The sequence below is a fragment of the Pinus tabuliformis genome, chromosome 8, assembly GCF_031772625.1.
Source record: "Pinus tabuliformis cultivar Carrire ecotype Pingquan chromosome 8, CPIR1, whole genome shotgun sequence".
Classification (NCBI taxonomy): Eukaryota; Viridiplantae; Streptophyta; class Pinopsida; order Pinales; family Pinaceae; genus Pinus; species Pinus tabuliformis.
In genome coordinates this window covers 1,935,840,561-1,935,863,770 of record NC_142294.1, presented here as the reverse complement: position 1 = coordinate 1,935,863,770, position 23,210 = coordinate 1,935,840,561, and the positions used below count along the sequence as shown (strand labels likewise).

Genomic DNA, 23,210 nt, shown 5'->3' with positions numbered 1-23,210 from the left:
TGGTTTGATTTTTAGATCTCTTCAATTTTGAGTAGAGGTAGGATCTTTTGTGATTTCCTTGTGATGATGATTTGAGCGAGATTCCCAAGAATGCTTCAAGTATAGGTTCTTTTCTTCAATGAGTTAGAGTATTGATACTTTCTCACGATGATGTTGTAGTCCTTGGCTTCGAAATACCTTGGAGATGATAGGATCTTCTTGATTCTTTGGTGCGCTTGATATCCTTCGGTCCTTGAGTGCTTGAGTGTCCCTTATTGAGTTGCCCTTCCTTGATTTGTCACCTTAGCTCTGATACCATGTTGAGAAATCTAGGGGCAACAATAGTAGGTGATTTCTCTTACTTGATGATAACTGCTTGTGAAGACTTTTTACTTTTCTTGATTATATTGTTCTTTAGCTTGCTTATTATTGTGTTCTCTTCATCAACTAGCTACCAAAACATAATAAACAATGAGATAAAGGACACATGATATAGGCTATCATCCAGGGCGAAAACCTCTCCAATCTTGAGAGAAAAACCCACCAAAGTCTTCTTCTTATAGAATCTTCAATTGATGAATTCCAAGACTTAGACCCTTGACCAACAACCCCTCCAAGACCAAGTCAAAGCCTTCTTCTTGATGTGCTTCCCTTTTCCAAAGTAAACTTTTAGTTAAACTCGCTTTCTAATGGCAGTTGTTGTTCCTTCAACCTCTTTCTCGGACTTGCAACTTTTTGACTACAACTCAGCCCTGCTGCAGAAACCCTAGGTCACACGTGTGACCTAAGACATGGACAAATTCTTCTCTTTTATGTTTTGCTAGGATATAGATTTCTTCTACAACAATTCGGTTTACTTTCCCACACTTCTTTGACACTTGATATTCCGTTTTGAAGTGAGTGTAATTTCATCCTTTTGCAGTTGAAAGTGTGCCCTAGATACAGTCCAATCATGTGAGAGAGATGTCCCAAAATTGGCCCAAACAATTATGTTTTCTTCTTTTATATCCTTCTTCTTTCTTTGGTAGGGTATGAGGCTCCTCCTTGTCTCTAGATCGAACTTCTGTGATGTTTGAATGTGTCTTCTTGAGAGAGGCCGAGTCCTCCTTTATATAAGCATTGTTGGGCTCCAAAACAGGTTGACTTCATTGGCAGCCTGAGTTGATGATGTATATAGGCCGACTTGACTTAAGCTTGTATACTTGGTCTTGGAGGGGTTTCCTTGACAATCGTTAGACTCTTATAATTTATTTACAATATGTAACATGCCCAAATGGGTCTTTCATACATGAAAATGACTCTTTTTGACTTTATAGACTCAATGACAAATCCTAGAAGCTCTCAATGGGATCTTTGACCTAAAAATAAATTTTCCTTGAGCATGGAACCCATGCCTCAAGAAAAATAATAATAAATTTATTTTTCTCTTTTCATCGAATACATAAAATCAACATTGCATATGTTATTATGAAGACCAAACCTAGTTACATATTTCAACATTCTTATCATCAAATAGCTACCAAATCATAAAGAACAATGAGACAAGAGGACACTAGATGTAGGCGATCAACTAGGGCCAAAACCTCTCCACTTGAGAGGAAAACCCACAAGAATTCTTCGTTTCTTATAGAACTTCAATTGATGAATTCCAAGACCTATGACCCTTGACCAAGACCCTCCAAGGTCAAGTCAAATCTTTCCTTCTTGATGAGTTTTCCTTCCGGTTATTCCTTGGCAACTTTTGTAATTTCGACCTCCAACAAATTCTTCTACAACTTCGACTCCGAGCAGAATCTTTTGCAATTTCGACCTCCCAACAAATTCTTCTACAATTTTGTCCTCTAGTAATTTCTTCTGCAGAAACCCTAGCCTTGGCACGTGTTGAAATTTATGGTAGTTTCTGCCCCCTTTCCTCTTCGCTTGAGTTGATTCTCTATCCTAGAGAACTCGACCTGCAAAGTGTACTTCTTGATGCTCTAACTCGACTTCTACAACTCGGCTTTTGCTACTGCAAGATGATGTCCTAATTCCTTCACACGTGGAGAATAATAGCCCAAAAATAGTGCAAAAAATTCACTTTTCTTTCCTTCTCCTCATCCTTCTTTCTTCGCACCTTTTCCTCTTTCTTGATCAAACTTGTGTGAGTGAAGTGAGTGCTTTAAGAGAGGTTGAAGTCTCCCTTATATATAGGTCTTCCACTAGGTCAAATTGCTCCTTTTTAGGTTGACTTGTCCACTTGTGAAGGCTGACTTGATCTTTGCACCATAACGAGGTCTTGGAGGGTCTTTTGACTCAAATAAATTATCTTTACAATATGTAATATGCCCAATGTTGAAGAAAGTGTAACTAGGTTCGGTCTTCATAAATGTAATTTTGATTTTTGTACTTGTAAAAGAAAAAGAATTATTATTTTTGTCAATTGTAAAAATGAGTTTCTTGCTCATTACATAGGTCTAGCACATGTTGAAGGGCTATAGGAAAGTCAAAGAGTCAATGTAATTATGAAAGACCCATTTAAGGGCAAGTTACACTATGTAAACATTTCAAAGAAATATGTCAAAGATGATCTTCCAAAGCAAAGACAAGTCTCATCTTCATGTCAGCTCAAAAAATGATTTTTTATGCACTTAAGGACAAGTCAGCCTCACTAGCTCAAGTCAGTTCAAATAGGAGGTACAAACTCCTATATATAGGGAAAATCGACCTCGCCAAATGACCATCAAGTAATCTCTGAAATCAACGAAGAAGAGATTCAAAATGGAGGTATGAAAAGGTGCAGAAAGGTGCCTCTAAGCCAGCGAAGAAGAAAGAAAAGAAAACCGAGTTTAGGAGGATTGTTTTGGGGCTAATTTCAGTCACACATGCGAAGGAAAAGAGGGTAACTCTGCTGTCATAATTGTAGTGACACGAGAATTCGATTGGGTGAAAAAGAGGCTTCAAATAGGCCTCCATCTCAAGTGAAGTGGGTCCCACATCAAGCGAAGGAAGGGATCAAGCAAGAAGGACAATTTCAAGACTAGATTAGCCACACGTGCGAGAAGATTTAGACCTGCAGTAGGGTTAAGAGGATCAACCTCTAACTTAGAAATATACCTTAAGGAAAGTCCCACCTTCTAGCCTAAGCATCAAGAAAAAGGAAGGTTGCCAAGCGAGGAAGAGAAAAGAAGAAGTACTCTATAGTAGAGGTCTCTAAGGAGACCTAGGGTTTCTGCAGTTTCCGGAAAAAGAGCAAAGAAAAGTGCTACCAGTTGCTAGAAGAAGTGCGAAGAAAGAGATCAAGGTGCAGAGCAGAAGAAGGCATTGATTGAAGAACAACAGGAAGAAAGATTGTGTCTTGTGCTTGGAGGATCTACTGGTCAAGGGTCTAGGGTTTGGCGTTTGTCAATTGAAGCTTCAATAAGAGAAATTTGCAGAAGGGTTTTCCTCTCTAGGAGAGAGAGGTTTTGCCCTAGTTGAGAGCCAACATCTTGTGTTCTTTCCTCTTTTGTTTTGGTAACTGTTTGATGAAGTAAGAGAATACACTCTAATAATAATAAGAGAAGATTGTGCTAATAAGAAAAAGTAAAAAGTACCTCACAAATAGTTATCATCGTCAGAAGAATCTCATCCTACCTAGATGCCCTAGATTCTTCAACATGGTATCAGAGCTAAGGTGACACATCAAGGAAGGGCATCTCAAGAACACAAAGGTTGAAGCATCAGATCTACAAGCTAGGGTTCCAGATCCATCAAAATAAGAAGGACTACCATCTCCTCTCCTAGATCCATCAAGAAGGACTACCATTCTGGGAACAAAGAAAGAAGAAAGCCTTCCATCTAAAGGCATCTACAAGAAGGATCATCCAAGAAGAGTCTCCATCAAATATTCTTCATCTTCAAAGGAAGGCACCCAAGATCAAGGCCTATCAGTGAAGATCTCTAGAACTACATATTGAGAAGTCTTCATCACCAAGCTGATCTCTCATAAGGCACCTTGAAGGAAGCATCTTGAAGAACTCCAAGATCTAAGAAGTCAAATCATCAAATTTTCAAGGAAGCTGCAAGATCTCTTCACAACAACTCTCTCAAGTAAGTATTTTTATGTCCTCTTCTGAACATATCAAAATGTCTTTTTGCAAGGAAAGCAACAAATTGGTTGGGACTGCTAATTTCCTTGCATGGAAAAAGAGGACTAATCTACTTCTAAAAGAAAATGAAGTTATGGACTACATCAAAGGGAATGTCATTGTTCTTGCAAAGGAACAAACTCAAGCCCTAGCAAAGTATAATAAGGATGAAACAAGGGCTCAAAGGATTATGATAGAATCCATCAAAGACCCTCTCATTCCTTATGTTTCCAAACTTGAAACATCTAAAGAAATTTATGATAAGTTGGTGGAGCTATTCTCAGTTAGTATAACTGGAGAAGTGATATCGTTGTGTAATGAATTATATAAAATGAAGATATCCAAAGAAGAAGGAATAGCTCCCTACTTCATGAAGATCTCTGAGATGAGAGACCAGCTACAAGAACTAGGAGAAGTTATGTCAGACAGAGAGATGACTACTGTAGTGCTCAATGCATTACCAGAGGAATGGGGCAACTTCACATCCAGTATATATGCCAAGAAGGAAGCTACCCCGTTGAATGAACTTTGGTCTCTATGCAAAATTGAAGAGACTAGACTCAAAGCCAAAGAAGATGTGGGATCAAAGGAGCAAGCATTTGCTGCTATGGCCAAGAGAAAAGGAAAATTTGGCAAGTTTGGTCCATAGAGAAAGGGTAAAAGAGATATGTCAAAAGTCCAATGCTTTGGCTGCCAAGAATATGGAAACTATAAAAGGGATTGTCCTAAGTTCAAGAAGGACAACAATAAAAGGAAACGAGAAGAAGCCCACATTACCCAAGAAGTGAAAGAAGAAGAGAAGAAGTAGAAGAAGGAAACCCCTCCAGATCTCTACTATGACTGAGATCAACTTCTTCACCTAAGTTCTCTTTAAAATTTTGGGTATCATAGGAATATGTAGGAGTAGGATAGAATGCATGATTTATAAGAATGGCACCTTCAGGAATATAGGAGCATTGTGTAAAGATAGCTCAGATAAAGACATTCAATATAGGAAGGATGTAGCCATTAAATAACCTCATCAATGCATAAAGGAATGATCATGATCAGGAAGAATCATCTTTGAAGGCCACTATCATCAACAGAAAGAAGCATTTGCAAGATAAGGATTATAAGGATCCTCTAGTTGAATCTTCAATAGTAGTAGCCATATGAAGAAGGTTCCAGATATGTATCAAGTAAGCCACATTCCATGAAGAGAAGAATGACATGACGAACCAAGAAGGAAAGTGATGGATGGCTAATGCATTACAAGGAAGAAGCTCTACTGAATCTCATGACATCAAGGAAAAAAATTGATCAAGCAGCTAAAGGACCCACACAAAGAAGTTGCTGATGAAAAGAAGAGTCCCTAGTTGAAAGGGAGCTCTGACAAGTCTCTAATTAAGAGGGAGCTTGGGCAAGTCCCTGGTCAGAGGGAGCTTGGGTACATTCCTTCACAGCAATGGGCATATCTTCCCTAGTTAAGAGGGAGAGATAGACACAACATTCTTGTCTTCACATGGGAAGAAAGAATGGAGGGTTGGGTAATCATCTGACATCCGATGCTCTTTGAGGATGTGTAGGGCATCCAAGATAAGAGTAGGCAAGAGGACCTGTTGACCCTGCCGCTTACACCTACCTACAAGTTAGTGAGAAAATCCTTCAACCCCACAAGGTGTGGTTGGTGGCAGGGAACTCAGAGAAGGGGTTGTTAAACTAATCCCAACTCTCTTCGTTTGAGCTATCTCCTAGGTTAGCTAAGGAGGGTGGTCCCTAATGAAAAGTTAAGTTAAAAAGGATGTGAGTTTCTAGTAGATTTTTTAGAGTTAAATAGATTATCTCTTTAAGATTTATAAGCAAAAAACTGAGATGAGCAATAACCATCATAAGATAAGCATGAAATACATGAACAACCAGTGCCTTCCAAGTATTTGCTCTTTAAGAAATGAAATTGTATTTTGCTTAAAGTGAAGTGAAATGCTTTCAAATGGAAATCCAAAATAACCCTGAAAAGTGAAACACTAACTTGTTAGCACAAGATATTATAAATGCTTTCAAGATGAATAAGTCTACAAATCAAAGCATGGAAACTGTCTTGCTCAAAAGGATACAAAAATAACTCAAATTTTAGACCAAGATGACAACATGCAATTAAGTTTGCAAGCCAAAATAATAGTACTTGAAAGTAAAATTAACCATTCATGACAATAAACAATTAAACCAAAAGATGAGTCAATTTTCAAGTACAAGAAAATTAAACTTGTTGCAAAATTAAAAGAGATTACAATGCTTGCATCCAAAGTGCCTCTTGAAATAAGATTTGCATGTCAGACTTCAAACCAAAGCAAATGTGATGGAATGTTTTTCTTGTTTCATTTTATTTGATTAGTGCTAAGGCAAAGTTACAATTGAACTCTAGTCCTCAGACCTCATCCTCACCCAAATATTTGGATCTCACAATGAGGAGTCAATAGAGGTAGAGAGTCCCTAAAAGTCTATTCAACCAACTTAAGTTGGAGGTAAGTTTTAGTGATGCTTGGGGCATGTAAATAAATTAACTAAAAAATGAGAATTAATTTCTGCTTGAAATGTACTTGCTTGACATGAAATAAAATGTTACTTTATGGAGAAAATTTGTCCAAATATTTGATGCATGTAAAATGTGCTTAATGGTGAAGCATAACTAAACTTAGAACTATGTTCAAGCCAAATAAGATCAAGTAAAAAGTGTTTGCATGCAAAAAATCTGAACTTGTTATGGATTTAAAACATGTAGTAAGTTAAAATAAAGTGCATGCAAAATGAGTGGGATGCATGTTGTGTTATTCTCTCAATTAGATGATATACATGCAAAATGAAATAAACCAACAAAGTCAAACCGCCAAGCCTCTCCCTAAGGTGGAGAGATAGGGATACCAATGGGTAAAACCCACGCTCCCAAAATCAGAAAATGTATTAGTTGCTACAAGAAGGAAAAGACAACGAAGTCTTTTCTTAAATCCAATGAAGCCTTAACAAATTGGAATCAAACCATAGACTTTTCCTCACTGAAGATTTCTGCAATTTGAGGCCCACAAAGGCTCAACAAAATGCAGATTTTCCGAAGAAGAAGAAGAGAAGATAAGCCTCTTCTATGGCCACAACCAAGAGAGAGAAAGAGATGGCCAAAATGAACTCGGCCCTCGTTAAGAAGAACACAACCTTATCCAAGATGAATCTGGCCTAAAGGTGGAAGTAATCACTAAATCTGAGCCCCAAGGTCCTGCATGCAAACTTGTAAATAATTTTCCGATGACGAATCCCGCAAGTAGCTGCAAGAGAACATGTTAGAAACAATCTACAACAACAAATGTTAGCTCAAGATAATCACAAAGTATGTTACAAAAATAATCTACAAGAAGCTAGGCCAAAAAGTATGAGCAAGCTCTCCTCTTTGACTAGCCATGAGTTAGCTCTTTGAAATAGCCAGATATTGATAAATGACTTACAATACGTAAAAAGTAATTTTTTCCAAGTTTGATATTTTGATGCAAGAGATAAAAACTTTTAGAAACTTGAAAGAATCCCCGCAAGACACAAATAAGATATAGATGAGACTTTGGAATTCAAAACATGCGGGTTCTCCTTGAATATTTTTCAGGAATGGGTTGATTCCTCCGAGAATTTCCCCTCACGCTTGAAAAGCTTGACCAAATAATGATTCATCTACAAAACTTCACCACAAATCATTAAATCGACATGAAATTGTAGTGGAAAGAATTCCTAGAGATACATCTATCATCAACTAGAAGATTTCTTTTCCTAAAGCAAATAATTAATTCTTATGCTAATATGAGATAACGGCATATGAACATAACTTGAAACAAGCATGAAAGAAACAATGACATGAGGAACTAAATAGAAGCATAACAACAAGTCAAGAAGTTACCACACATGTAAGGAGAAGAACACTATCACGCTTTACCCCAAAGACTGTTGTATTATATTGCAAGTAGTGAATACAATCCCACAGAGTCTCCTCAAGCACAATAGCTCGTATTACATCATACAATATGAGAGCATATAGCCTCATTATATAGAGAGTTGGGAGCAAATCCCAAGGAAGAATGCATGTGAGAACTGAAATAGGAGCAAATCCCAAGGAAAGATAAGTCAAGTTCGACATGGAGAAGATAGAGACATTAGAGAAAAATCAAATTCCATATGTGCACATCAAGGAAAATCGAATACCAATATGGCATAGTAAACTCATCTATGAGTGAATCCAAGTACCGTGATAACTCTAGTCAATAAATGCAAACTCGAACTAAGTGATGTCACATATATAGATGATCCCTAGATAGCTCTGCGTGATTCCTCCATGAACTGCGTGATTCCCTCCATGAACAACTCGTAGTCCTCTAGAGTGGAGTGCTAAGAGTAAAAGAACCTGAGATAACTATGAGATGATGCCCCACCTAATCTTCAGTCCAAATATACCATGGAATATTCCTTTAGTGCATGAGCTCCTCTAATAAATTCGATTTTCCACATGTGCATCTGCTGCTTTATATCTGGGAAATTCGATTTTATGAAATAATGGTGTATTTATGATGATGTGTGCTCAGTCATCTTCCACATGTCCATTGACTCAACTCTTTGACTTAGGATAATTTCCAAGTCATTTCCACGTCATTCTGTCACATGGAATAATTTATTTCTCTCTATTTTATTTAATTCTAGCCTATTAAATGTCACAATTTCCACTACACTTAGGAAATGTGGGTTTTGAGGGTCCAAAACACATTATTAACCCCTCAAAGTGTGTCATAGTAGAAAATTGAGGGTGAGAGATGTAATTTTGATTACTCACACCCCATGCAACTTCTCTAGACTACGCTTATTATAGTTTAAATATAATTCTATTTGCAATTTCTAACCTGCGGGAAATCTAAAAAATTAAAAAATGACTACGTAGACCTAATCAAATTCCACGATTTTTTTGTGTGATCTAGTATGGTAATATACATCGACTCTAGACACTAAGATGTGTTAGGGGCTCAACCTTCAAATCGTCACCTCGACTTTGGGGTACAAAGTGAGTGAAAAAACCTAGAAAGTTATCCGTTTCTGAAAAAGAAGGGATAATTAACCAGATAAAAAAAACACTCCAAGGTGTACTCATTTGTTGATCGAGTCCCAACATCGTAGGCTTGTTACAAACTCAAAACTCATCATTACTAGTATCACTTATTACAATTCCCCGTAGGGTGTGGAATCTGGGTACAAGAAAGATGATGAGAAGATAGAAGTAGAGTTAAAAAACTTTGTTCACTGATAATATCTGATGGTACAAGTGTTCTTTGGATCATCCTTGGGCAAGGAGTCTTCATATAATCATCAGGTGCCACTCCGGTGGTCAACAAGACCGATATTCTTTGAGGGCTGGGAACCCAAGATAAGAAAAGTCCTAGAAGGTCATACTCAGTGAACACCTAGGTGGTTATGTACCTTGAGAGACAATGATGAAGGTGTCTATCGTCATTGGTCTCGCCAACATTGTACTCTGATCTAATGAGAGATAGAGCTGTCAGTCAAGGCCTTGCTGTGGAAACAATGTTGGTTACTATGATGCTATAACAGATGGATTGCTAATCCGATTTCTCTTATGTGAATTCTTTAGATTGGAAATGTCCAAACGCCATGGAAAGTGATATATGAATACCTCCCTAGTTAAGAGGGAGTGTTGAAGAAGGTGTAACTAGGTTCAGTCTTCAAAAATGTAATTTTGATCTTTGTACTTGTAAAAGAAAAGAATTATTATTTTTGTCAATTGTAAAAATGAGTCATAGGTATAGCACATGTTGAAGTGCTATAGGAAAGTCAAAGATTCAATGTAATTATGAAAGACCCATTTAAGGGCAAGTCACACTATGTAAACATGTGAAAGAAATATGTCAAAGATGATCCTCCAAAGCAAAGACAAGTCTCCTCTTCATGTCAACTCAAAAAATGAATTTTTATGCACTTAAGGACAAGTTGGCCTCACTAGCTCAAGTCGGCTCAAATAGGAGGGATAAACTCCTATATATATAGGGCAACTCAACCTTACCAAATGACCATCAAGTAATCTTTGAAATCAGCGAAGAAGAGAGTCAAAAAGGAGGTGCGAAAAGGAGCAGAAAGGTGCCTCTAGACCAACGAAGAAGAAAGAAAAGGAAACCGAGTTTAGGAGGACTGTTTTGGGGCTAATTTCAGTCACACGTGCGAAGGAAAAGAGGGTAACTCTGCTGTCATAATTGCAGTGACATAAGAGAATTCGATTGGGTGAAAAAGAGGCTTCAAATAGGCCTCCATCTCAAGCGAAGTGGGTCCCACATCAAGCAAAGGAAGGGATCAAGCAAGAAGGACAATTTCAAGACTAGATCAGCCACACGTGCGAGAAGATTCAGACCTATAGTAGGGTTAAGAGGATCAACCTCTAACTCGGAAATATACCTTAAGGAAAGTCCCACCTTCTAGCCTAATCATCAAGCAAAAGGAAGGTTGCCAAGCGAGGAAGAGAAAAGAAGTACTCTATAGTAGAGGTCTCTAAGGAGACCTAGGGTTTCTGCAGTTGCTGGAAAAAGAGCGAAGAAAAGTGCTATTAGTTGCCGAAAGAAGTGCAAAGAAAGAGATCAAGGTGCAGAGCAGAAGAAGGCATTGATTGGAGAACAAAAGGAAGACAGACCGTGTCTTGTTCTTGGAGGATCTATTGGTCAAGGGTCTAGGGTTTGGCATTTGTCAATTGAAGCTTCAATAAGAGAAATTTGCAGAAGGGTTTTCCTCTCTAGGAGAGAGAGTTTTCGCCCTGGCTGAGAGCCGACATCTTGTGTTCTTGTCTCTTTTGTTTTGGTAACTGTTTGATGAAGTAAGAGAACACACTCTAATAATAATAACAGAGTATTGTGCTAATAAGGAAAAGTAAAAGGTACCTCACAAATAGTTATCATTGTCAGAAGAATCTCATCCGAATCTAGATGCCCTAGATTCTTCAACACCCAAAAGGGTCTTCCATACATGACAATGACTTTCTTGACTTGTAGACTTAATGACAAGCTCTAGAAGCTCTCAATGGGAGCTTGATCTATAAAATAAATTTCCTTGAGCATGAAACCCATGTTTCGAGAATACCAATAATAAATTTATTTTTTCTCATTACATTAAATACATAAAATCATGATTACATATGGCATTATGAAGACCGAACCTAGTTACATATTTCAACAAAAATAACATTGAACAATGTCTTTTATAGCGGAACAGGTAGGACACATTTAGGGCATGTATCCTGTTTTAGGATGTGCACCAAACACCTGTCAGACACATGCCATAGTGTGTCAGTGCTTTACATGCAGAATATGAACATGGCACCTGTGAGGGCCATGTCCTTTTACTTTGTTAATAAGGGTTAGTACCATAAAAAATTGGTACGCCTGATCATGTTGGACACTATGGCTTATCTTTGTGCCATGTAATTCTCAAGCAGCATCTTGATTGAACCAAAACTTGAGAACGTTCGAACAAAAGTTCAACTTCCAGCATATAATTTATAAGCAGGATATTCATAGCCATTGCATTTGTCATATTCTAACCCTCAGTGATTCAGTTTGTATCATATATTGCTTTCCTAATCATATTGTAGATTTCTAATATGCAATTGAAATATTCTGCTGAAAACTACCTCAAATGTTTAAATTTAAAACATTGAGGACTTAGTATGCTTTTAAGAGACAAATTATTCCATGGTCTTGGTTCTCCAGATAAGAATTGTCATGGGTGCAATTATGGGTAGTTGCTGCAAATTTGATCTTCATCAGTAACATAGGAATTTTTGGTGTTTGCTAGCCTCGTATTACATTATCTTTTAGTTGCTGAAGATAGGGAAGTTGACACTGATCTTATCTTGGGATCAACACAGTAATGTTCAGGCTGTTGAAGAACTTACTAAAGAAGAGGCTACCATAGTTTGTACCTTCATGAAAGCTGCAATAGAGAATGGGAAGCTTGCTTGCAAAAGTGGTCAGGTAGATGGACAGTTTCCAAACTTCTTTTTCTTTCCTGACTGGTTGGAGACATAATTAGTACATGACTGTCTGTTTATTCAACCATCTATTAAAACGTGGTTTCTTTTAGGCAATTCAAAGTCTGATCATTGGGTGGGCCAGCATATAGGTACTTTTCCGTATTAGTCCCTGATGAAGGCCAGGATTATAGCAATCATTTCATCGTTTGACTTTGCATTAGTTGTGCTTTGACTCCTGTTTGTTAATGTAGAACATTAGGCAAATAATTTTTATTTTTTATTTTTATGATATATTAAGTTTTTGTTCTTCAATCATTCTATTGGTGGAGAGAATTGAAGTTTTATTGCAAAGTGGTGGCTACTGAATCGGAAATAGCAAAAAACATACAAAAAGGAAAAAAAATAGAAAGGTCAAATTAACTAGGAAAAAAAAACTATGACTAATGGGAAGACCTTTTTCAATTGTTTTTTGACAACATTATATAATATATATATTAATGTATATAATGTAAATATAATAATATTATATATTAGCAGCTAAATATATTCATATCATACCATATATATTAGCTATTGATATTGTGCAACTGATAAGACGTAAAATAAATATATATCATATATTTTTATTTATTATTGTATTATAGAATAATAATTATACCTATTTTACAAATGATAATTACTAATATGAACTTGCTTTTCAGATGATTCCAATCTCTTTTTTTTCTTTTAGGATAAACAGTTCAATAATGTTTTTCTTCTTTTAGTTATCTTTTGACAAAGAATGCTTGTTATTTGTGTACTTAGTCAGATTAAGTTTGACTATTCACTGTGTAATTTTTAACTTCTCTGATGGGGACTAAGCTGCCATGCAGCACTTGTTTAAGGTTGTACACATTATGCTTGTTTGTGCTTATACAACATATTATCATGTATAAGGGAATGCCATATGTACCAAACATTTTAGTCCCCCCTGAATTCAAATACTGCAATCTAATCCCAACACCCCTTCTAAAATTACTTTAAATTTAATTATGTATTTGATTGCTTAGGACCACATAATCTCGTTTAAGATTATAATTCATTGTTAATGTCTCCCCAGATGCCATTAGATAAATTTTGGGGGGCTCTGTAGTAATTGACAAGGTAGTATAGCTATAATCAGAGACATCTTGCAACATTAGTGTATTATGTTCTTTATGTTCTATGCTTTATTCTTTATCTTTTGTATCTAGCTGAGAGAGACAATAGGTCCAAGGTTTTTGTATATCACGTATTTCTATTAATGGCTTTTTGGTCACCTGTGTACATGAAAGAAATTTCTTCTTTTATTCTTTACTTCTTTATAAGTTTTACAAACAGCAGCTATGTTGTTAGGCCCAGGGTAAATTTTAGTAGCTAATATTCACCATATTCCTTCTTCCTAGTGTTTTGGTAAAAGATTTGGTAATTGAAATGAATATTTGCTCCATTTTGTATAAAATAAGATTATTTTGTTTGAGACACCATTGTTTTCCATGAAACATAGGAATCATTATGGCATTGTTCACTTGCTTTATGATGTGCAGTTAGCCAATGGTGCAGTCATCGTTGATCCTTCAATTGGAGAGATAATTGCCTGTGGTCATGATCAAACAGGTTCATGGCAGGTTGTCCGTAATAATATTCTCATTAAAGAAGCTGAATTAAATAATGAAAACCAGCCTAAAGATACTACCTCTGCACCAAGTCATGCCAGGGAAATTCAATCAGAGGGCATGGGTTTTAAGGATGCCGAATGTATGAAGAATACAGAAATGGATTTTAAGAGTGCAAATTGTACAAAAGAAAAAGAAATGAATGTGGAAGTAAATGTTTCACCAGAGCTTTTAGCAAAAGGCGGCAGGACTTATCCATGGCATCCATTGAGGCATGCTGTCATAGTGGCTATTGAAATGGCAGCTGACAGAGATAAAGAATTATTTCCAGATCGAGGATCACTTCCTGTTCAAGATAAGCTAGACCTTGATTTACTGCCTTCTACAATGGAGATTAATGTAAAACGTCAAAAGACATCAATATGCAAGGTAGGTTCCAGTAATATATTGATTGTTAAAATAACATCAGGGATTTTCAACCATTACATTTAACAAGGATGCCACTTGAGGGAAACATAGCTAGCCTTGTAGACATGCATATTATTTCAAAAATTGGAGGTTTAAAATCAACAGTAATGCACCCAGATGATAATCTATAGATTATGTTCATTATTTTCTCTGTATGTATTATAACAGCAAATGTTAGAAATATCTTACGTTGTTCTCTTTAGATCCAGCAAGCACTGCCATAAAGTAAAATTTCAATGCCTGTAAAGTCGAGCGTCAAGTCCTCATCATATGCTTGGTCCAATCCTGATATATCTCTTTCTCTACCATAAAGTAATATTACCATGCCTGTACGATTGAGAATCAAGTTCTCATCATATGCTTGGTCTAATCCTGATATATCTCTTTATCTACCAAAGCATACCTTGTGTTCCTACTTCATAAAGCCCCACCCATTGTTTTGAACATCTTTGTGAAAAATTTCACTGCATACCAGGGCTGTCATTTGTTCCTAGAGTTCCAAATTTTTGTATTTTTATAGCCAGTTTGAAACAAGGATAGGAAAAGACTTTTCCAGCTTGTATTTCAACTAGCTTGTTTATATCTGAGACAAAAACTTTATGTTCTTTTATCATCCTTATAGCACAAATGTTTTTCCCTTCTTGGGATGCCACTTACCTAGAATTTACTACATACATAGAGTAGGTATAAAAAATTGTTGACACCTAATCATAGGGATTGGGTGAACAACTGTAATTAGTGTAATAAATAATAGAGAAAATAGAGTCATTGGGAGATGAACTGAACAGTCACTCCCTCTTGTATATAATAGTGAACAACCTGAATGAATAATACAATTACATTTGAGGAGTTACCTCCTAGCCTAACATGGTATCAGAGCCAACACCATTTTTGGCTTCCCTATTTAATTTGTAACTCCTATTCTGCCTATTCTGCCTATGTTCTGTATCCTTTGCAGACTAACATCTCTCTCATATCCCCTACGACTCTCCATCATTTTGCTGATTTTGGCACCCTCCACAACCATCAAGCCTACCAGGTCTGTAGGCCTTCTAAACCTCGCGGCCCACTCAGATAACCGACATATTTTCCACATAGTTTTCTGTAAACTCCCCCAAAGGTCTCCAACTTGTACTCTGTGTTATTGCACTCCTTAGGATCCAGATAGATCTTCATTATCTTGGAACCATCAACGCGATATCTAACTCGCTTCCCAACAATTTCTGCGCAGGGCTTCATGATTCTCAGTGTGAAAATAAAGGGTGGCTTGATAGCTCATTGTGTGGGGAAATCGACTTGATACAATCTCAAAGATCCCTGCGTGGGATCATAGTGGCTCTGTGTATGTCGGCCTATTGTCCAGCAACTCTGTTCACTCCATATGCTCCTCCCACGCTGCGTTGCTCCTCCTTATACCGTCGCTCCCACGCTGTCCAACAACTCTGCTCACTCCATATGCTATGCCTGTCACCATTGCTTTTTCGATTGAGCCCATAGCTCCAATGCTATTTCTACCTGTTTCTCTACGCCCTCCTCACTGGTTGTGCCTCATTGTTATAAAATATGCGCTGCCTACTATGCTAAAGGAACTCCATGACCTTTAAATTTTTTTTGGTATTAAATACTCCCCATATGTTACCTCCCCCACATATAAACTGTTCCCCATAAACCACCTCCCCCATAAAATACCTCTGTCCTATATACCAAAGTGAATTTTTTTCCCAATTTTACACCAGAACTGCATTTTTTTTAACACTAGAGGTGCATTTTTTTTTTAATTTTTTTTTTTAACATTGGCAGCAGAAATATTTTTACAGTACACATATTTTTAAAATGCATTCATTGATATCTATTGTGGGAGTGGTTCTCACCGGCAAGGAAAACTATCCAGAATGGTCGCAAAAAATCAAACACACTCTCATTTTTAATGAGCTGTGGAAAGGAGTGTGTGTTGGAAACGGAGACAAAGAGCCAGAACAACCTACCTCAGACAAGGAATTCGCCATTTGGGAAAATAAGAACAGCAAGGCTTATGCATTGATTGCAGCATCAGTAAATGAAGAGGTGAGTCACCATATTTCACCATTTTCAAATGCTTTCGAAGCCTTACAAAAACTGAAGGAACTCTATGACTCACACTCTGCACTTGAAGTTGTTCAACTCATGATTAAACTGTTCACCCTTGAATTACAAAATGATGATCCTCTTGCTCTTGCATCAGAAGTAAAATCTATTATGCATGATATCAAAGTCACTAATGTTGAACTGGATATTCCTCTGATAGCTTTTCTCAAGGCACTTTATCCCACTTACTCAAATTATCTTGAGTCATTGCAAGCAAATGGAAACCTCAAAGATATTACCTTTGACTCCCTTGTGAAAAAATTTGTTGAAAGAGAGAAAGCTTTTGGGAAGAAGACAGCTCCTCAGTCTTTTGAAGAGGCTGTGTGCCTTGCTCATAGAGAAAAGAATCTTGCTCAAGATTCTTCCAGAGGAAGAGGTGGTCGAAGAGGAAGAGGAAGAAATTTCAGAGGCGGGGGGCAGACACTCTCAAGGAGAAAAGTTAGATTTACACTGCATACGTTGCAAAAGAGATGGATCACATGATGCATCCGCATGCAAGTTGCCTTGGGATAGAATTGAGCAGGAAAGAAACCAACCCAAAGGTAAAACTAATGACAAAGAGAAAGGTAAAGCACCTGAATCCGCTCACTATGTTGTGGCACACTGTAATATTGGAGTAAATGAAGGCTTATTTAATGCTTCACTTGCTTCTTGGAAAAATGATTGGTTGCTTGATTCAGGAGCAACTTGCCACATGACTTTTAGAAGAGATTTTTTTGAAGAATTTACTGACAATGTTGATGGAGCAGTATACTTTGCAGACAAATCAAAACTCAAGCCATCAGGGCTTGGCACAATCAGGCTTAAATTGCCTGGTCTTCCAGACTTTCTTCTGCATCATGTTCTATATCTCCCACAGCTGAGGAGAAACTTGTTGTCCTTGGTCCACATCCGCCAGCAAGGACACTCCATTCATATGTTTGATGGCAAGCTTGAGGTGAGAAAAGCATCAGACCACTCACTTGTCATGATGGGTATAGAAGAAGAAAGGCTGCAGGGTACCTTTGCTCCTGCACAAAATCTCTCATACAATTCTCATTATGAAGAAGGTACATTTCCATCAAGTTTATTATGGCATGCTAGATTTGGACACTTGAACTATGACAACCTCCACTTGTTGAAGAAAAATGGTGTTACTAGTTTGCCTACAATTCCTAGGAAACTTAAGCAATGTGATGCTTGCATTCTAGGAAAGCATAGCAAACAGTGTTTTCATGATTCACATTCAAGAGCACATAGAAAACTTGAACTCATTCATTTAGATTTATGTGGTCCAATGCCTGTTCCTTCTACAAATGGAAATAAATATATGATGACATTTATTGATGACTACACCAGAATGTGTTGGGTTTATTTATTGAAGAACAAATCTAATGCTTTTCAAACATTCAAGAACTTTCATACATGGATTGAAAATGATGCACAATCTCATATTGGCTCTATTCGCACTGATAATGGAAAAGAATACACTTCAAATGAATTTGAAAACTATCTTCGCCAACCTGGGATCAAACATCAAACAATTGTGCCTTATAATCCCAAATAGAACAGAGTAGCTGAAAGAATGAATAGGACAATCTTAAATATGGTACGCTCCATGATGTTTTTCAAAAATGTAAAATTGATGTTTTGGGCTGATGCAGTTCTATGTGTTGTATATGTAAAGAATAGATGTCCATCTAATGCTATTAGAAACAAGACTCCTTACGATATGAGGTATGGGCACATTCCTTCGGTAAAGCATCTCAGGGTCTTTGGCTCCACATGTTGTGCCTTGATACCATAGGTACATAGAAACAAACTTGGTGCAGGAAGTCGTAAGTGTATCTTCCTAGGGTATTCAAACACCTCCAAAGCATACCGTCTCTATGATGACGTGAATAAAAAGTTTGTTGTATCTAGAGATGTAATCTTTATTGAATCTTCCAAAACTGACAATGTTGTTGAGCGACAACTTGATCTCTTGGATAGATTCGCAAATGCAAAATCATTTCAAGAATTTGATAATCAGATTCTACATCTTAAAGGGGGGTTCCTATACTAGATCAATCTGTGGAATCTTTTTCTGAAGCACTCTCTCCCCCGCATGAAACTCCAACAACAAATGATACTTTGAGTGATGTGATTGACAGAATTGGGAGACTCAATCTTGATTCAATCCCAACTCAATCAACGGAGCAGCCTGGGTCATCTGAGAAAGGTCCCCCAAAGTGGCTGACAAAAACACTTGAAAGTGTTCATCTTGATGAAGTTGGAAATACAGGAACTAGAAATTCAAATCGGCAAAATGGAGGTGATGTAGATGACTCTGATTCACCTGTTGATATGGATGTTTCTTATGATTGTGAAATGAATTTGTCTACAGATTTTGAACCAACTTCCTTCAAAGAAGCTGCTTCTCATGATGAATGGAAAGAAGCAATGCAAAAGGAGTATGATGCCTTAATAAAGAATGGCACTTGGAAGCTGGTTGATCCTCCTTTGGGAACCAAACCAATTAGCTGCAAGTGGGTCTACAAGAACAAGTATAAAGCTGGTGGCTCACTTGACAAGCACATAGCCAGGCTTGTGGCAAAAGGTTTTGCACAGAAGGAAGGGGTCGATTATGAGGAGACTTTTGCCCCCACAGCAAAATGGGCTACCATTCGGACACTCTTTGCCCTAGCAACTCAGAACGGTTGGAAAGTCCATCAAATGGATGTAAAAATTGCTTTCTTGAATGGAGATCTAAATGCGAATGTTTTTATGTCCCAGCGTGAAGGATTTGCCGTGAAAGGACATGAACATAAAGTATGCAAACTGTGAAATCCTTGTATAGCCTCAAACAAGCACCGCGAGCCTGGTATGAAAAACTAACTGAGCATCTTCTGAAACTCAATTTCAAACATTATGATCTTGATGATGCAACTTTGTTTGTCAAGAAGGTTGGCAAAATAGTTGTATATCTTGTGGTATATGTAGATGATGCTAAGTTGCACGAAACGGGGAAACGGAAACGAGTTTCCGAAACGGGAAGCGATACGAAACGTGACCTCCCCAAATTTTGGAAACGGGGAAACGCGAATATATATATATTAAAAATATTTAAAAATTATTATATATATGTGCAATGATCAATCATAAAGCATTAATGATACATTAAGGAGACTTTTGCCCCCACAGCAAAATGGGCTACCATTCGGACACTCTTTGCCCTAGCAACTCAGAACGGTTGGAAAGTCCATCAAATGGATGTAAAAATTGCTTTCTTGAATGGAGATCTAAACGCGAATGTTTTTATGTCCCAGCCTGAAGGATTTGCCGTGAAAGGACATGAACATAAAGTATGCAAACTGTGAAATCCTTGTATAGCCTCAAACAAGCACCGCGAGCCTGGTATGAAAAACTAACTGAGCATCTTCTGAAACTCAATTTCAAACATTATGATCTTGATGATGCAACTTTGTTTGTCAAGAAGGTTGGCAAAATAGTTGTATATCTTGTGGTATATGTAGATGATGCTAAGTTGCACGAAACGGGGAAACGGAAACGAGTTTCCGAAACGGGAAGCGATACGAAACGTGACCTCCCCAAATTTTGGAAACGGGGAAACGCGAATATATATATATTAAAAATATTTAAAAATTATTATATATATGTGCAATGATCAATCATAAAGCATTAATGATACATTAAGGAGACTTTTGCCCCCACAGCAAAATGGGCTACCATTCGGACACTCTTTGCCCTAGCAACTCAGAACGGTTGGAAAGTCCATCAAATGGATGTAAAAATTGCTTTCTTGAATGGAGATCTAAACGCGAATGTTTTTATGTACCAACCTGAAGGATTTGCCGTGAAAGGACATGAACATAAAGTATGCAAACTGTGAAATCCTTGTATAGCCTCAAACAAGCACCGCGAGCCTGGTATGAAAAACTAACTGAGCATCTTCTGAAACTCAATTTCAAACATTATGATCTTGATGATGCAACTTTGTTTGTCAAGAAGGTTGGCAAAATAGTTGTATATCTTGTGGTATATGTAGATGATGCTAAGTTGCACGAAACGGGGAAACGGAAACGAGTTTCCGAAACGGGAAGCGATACGAAACGCGACCTCCCCAAATTTTGGAAACGGGGAAACGCGAATATATATATATATATATATATATATATATATATATTAAAAATATTTAAAAATTATTATATATATGTGCAATGATCAATCATAAAGCATTAATGATACATTATAATTTATTACATTTAAACATTAAGATTAAATTTACATCACATTTACTCATGAATGATCACATAATGAAAATAAAAATATAGGAAAATCCAAAAGCAACCTTTATTATATATCCAAGGACAAAATCTCAAAATCAGCGTTTATTTATATTAATATATGAGGCTGCAAGTACAATAAAGACTATAAGGCTGCAAGAACTATAGAGACAAAAGACTAATCCTCATCATAACAATCCTCATCAAAAATAGAAGCAGCACAATGCTCAACAGTGGATGGTGGTGCTGAAGAAGATGATGCACCAATTCCACTTCCAGACTCGGCCTCAATATTCAGGGCAGCAAGAGAGAGCTCCAAATCAGGATTTTCTGCATCCACATCCCATTCTTTAGAAGGACCACTGTTGTATTCTGGACCCCTACGAGATGCAAGGCGAAGGTTGGAGTGCACATAAACAAGATCCTCTGCTTTCTGTGAGCCCAACCTATTGCGCTTCACAGAATGAATAAAACCATAAGTGCTCCAATTCCTTTCTGCTGATGAAGAGCTTGCCACTTGTGAAAGAATACGAATGGCAAGGTTTTGCAAATGTACACCATTTGCTCCATGACAAATCCACCACCTAACTGGATTCATGGTGCTTCTCTCCTCCAAAGCTGATATATCTGAGTAATCATCTATTCCTGCAGCAGAACTGGCGAATTCCTCCTTTACCTCCCTATGTAGATGAGAAGGAAACATTCTCATAAGGGCTTTTTTCACCCCATTTGACACCTCTCTATCCTTATGGGGTGCCTTCCTCTTCCCATTGCTTTGAGAAATAAGCTCCTCATCATAAAATTTGGGGGTCAAAGCATGTGCTAAAGTGTGCAATGGAGTATTGAAATTGTTCCACCTATCAACAATGATTTTCTTGATCAAACCAGCAAAATGATCATCAACAAACAAAAGTTGTGGAGACTCTTGCGAAATGATTTCCATAGTTTTCTCAACCATGGAATCCATGCCATCATATACCTCTCCCAAGAAAGGTTGGTCAGTGTCAGCACTCCGGAGAAGCTCAAATGCAGGGGTTGTGAACTTTAGCAAGAAATCTACCTTATTCCACCAATCCTCATCAAGGCACATTCTACGCACCATAGATCCCCGCTTTGAATCTGCTTGTCTCCACTCAATCCAAAGTTGACTCACCACCATAGAAACTAATGCATGCTTAACCTCAACAAGGCGGCGCAACATCACGAAGTTTGAGGCATATCTTGTCTCAGCAACTTTTAACAACTCCAATTTGGAGTACTCTCGAAATATGGCTTGAGACTGGTGGTGGTTGGTGATGAATTTGATAATCTCCCTTGCTTCCCCTGTGAGTTCCTTTATCCAGGAAACTTTGTTGTCAATCTCCTCTAAGATCAAATTCAGATTATGGACAATGCATGGTGTCCAAAAGATGTGGTCATACCTCCCCTCAATAATTAAACCTGTAGCTTTGCAAACTGGTGCATTATCCGTGATAACTTGCACCACCTTGTTAGGCCCTATTTGTTCAATAGATTTTATAATAACATCAGCAATGAACTGTGCATCTTTCACCTCTCTTGAGCAGTCTTCTGCCTTGATAAACATTGCTCCTTTGGGGGAAGTGGCAATGATATTTATCAATGGTCTGCGCCTTATATCTGTCCAACCATCTGAGACTATGGTAACCCCAAAGCTACTCCAAGAAGAACGAATTGGAGCTAAAATTTCCTCCACAAGGTCCTTCTCATTTTTGAGAAGCTGGGTTCTGACTTTCTCATAGTTGGGCCCCTTGTACCCTTGAGGAGCTTTGTTAACTGCCCTTATCATATCTTGCCAGTAAGGAGAGTGAACAACATTGAATGGGATACCACATGCATAAATGCACCTAGCCACTTTGGAATCAGTTTCTTCTCTTGCTTGCACATTCACCAATCTAGCAATTCTGCTATCCTGAACTGAAGGGGATGCCCCTAGGCCTCTGGTATTTTTGGGTGCTGGTTGTTCATGTTGTTGAGTGTGACCAGCTCTCCTCTTTCTTGCTTCAGCTACAATCCTTGGCTCAATGTTAGATGGAGCTTGAGTAAGGTCATCATGCCTTCTCTTAGTACCATCCGCCTCATCTTGCTCTCTTTGATATGCCCTCCTTGCCAATGGATCTGCTGTTTTTGTGCAACCTGAAACCCCCTGTCCTCCTCCATGCAATAGATGTGCCTTCACTCTTGGGTAGGAGCCCTTGTACGTATTATTGCAAAGATTGCATCGCCATTCCCATGAGCCACCACCTCCACATCTTTGAAGCTTCGTCACATGCCTCCAAAGAGGATAATATTCAGCCCTTGGGTTGGCCCTAGGGCTTGAACTTGCAGCTGCACTTTGGCTAGAAGCCATTGCTGCAAAAATAAATTTAAAAAACAAATCTATAAATAAAAAACGTTTTTCATATTTCTGGCTGCATAAACCCTAGAAAAATTGAAGAAATAGTAAGAAAAAACTAACAAAATGAATGTGGCTTACCCAAATTAATTTTCTGTGGCTGAAACTACCCTAAAATGCCAGAAAAGAGGAGAAATATGGCTGTAGCTGAGCCAAATCTGCTGCAAAAATAAATTTAAAAAACAAATCTATAAA

At 37.7% G+C, this 23,210-nt stretch overlaps 1 protein-coding gene across 3 annotated transcripts in view; it reads left to right on the top strand.

Moving 5' to 3' along the window:
- LOC149244243 (tRNA-specific adenosine deaminase TAD3-like) overlaps positions 1 to 23,210 on the top strand; it is a 402,166-nt gene that overhangs the window by 273,492 nt on the left and 105,464 nt on the right. For all 3 annotated transcript variants that reach the window (XM_089374771.1, XM_089374770.1, XM_089374769.1), the window contains 2 exons: positions 12,007 to 12,112; positions 13,677 to 14,174. In XM_089374771.1, the coding sequence (XP_089230897.1) occupies positions 12,007 to 12,112; positions 13,677 to 14,174 (604 nt within the window). The remainder of the gene's footprint in view (positions 1 to 12,006; positions 12,113 to 13,676; positions 14,175 to 23,210) is intronic.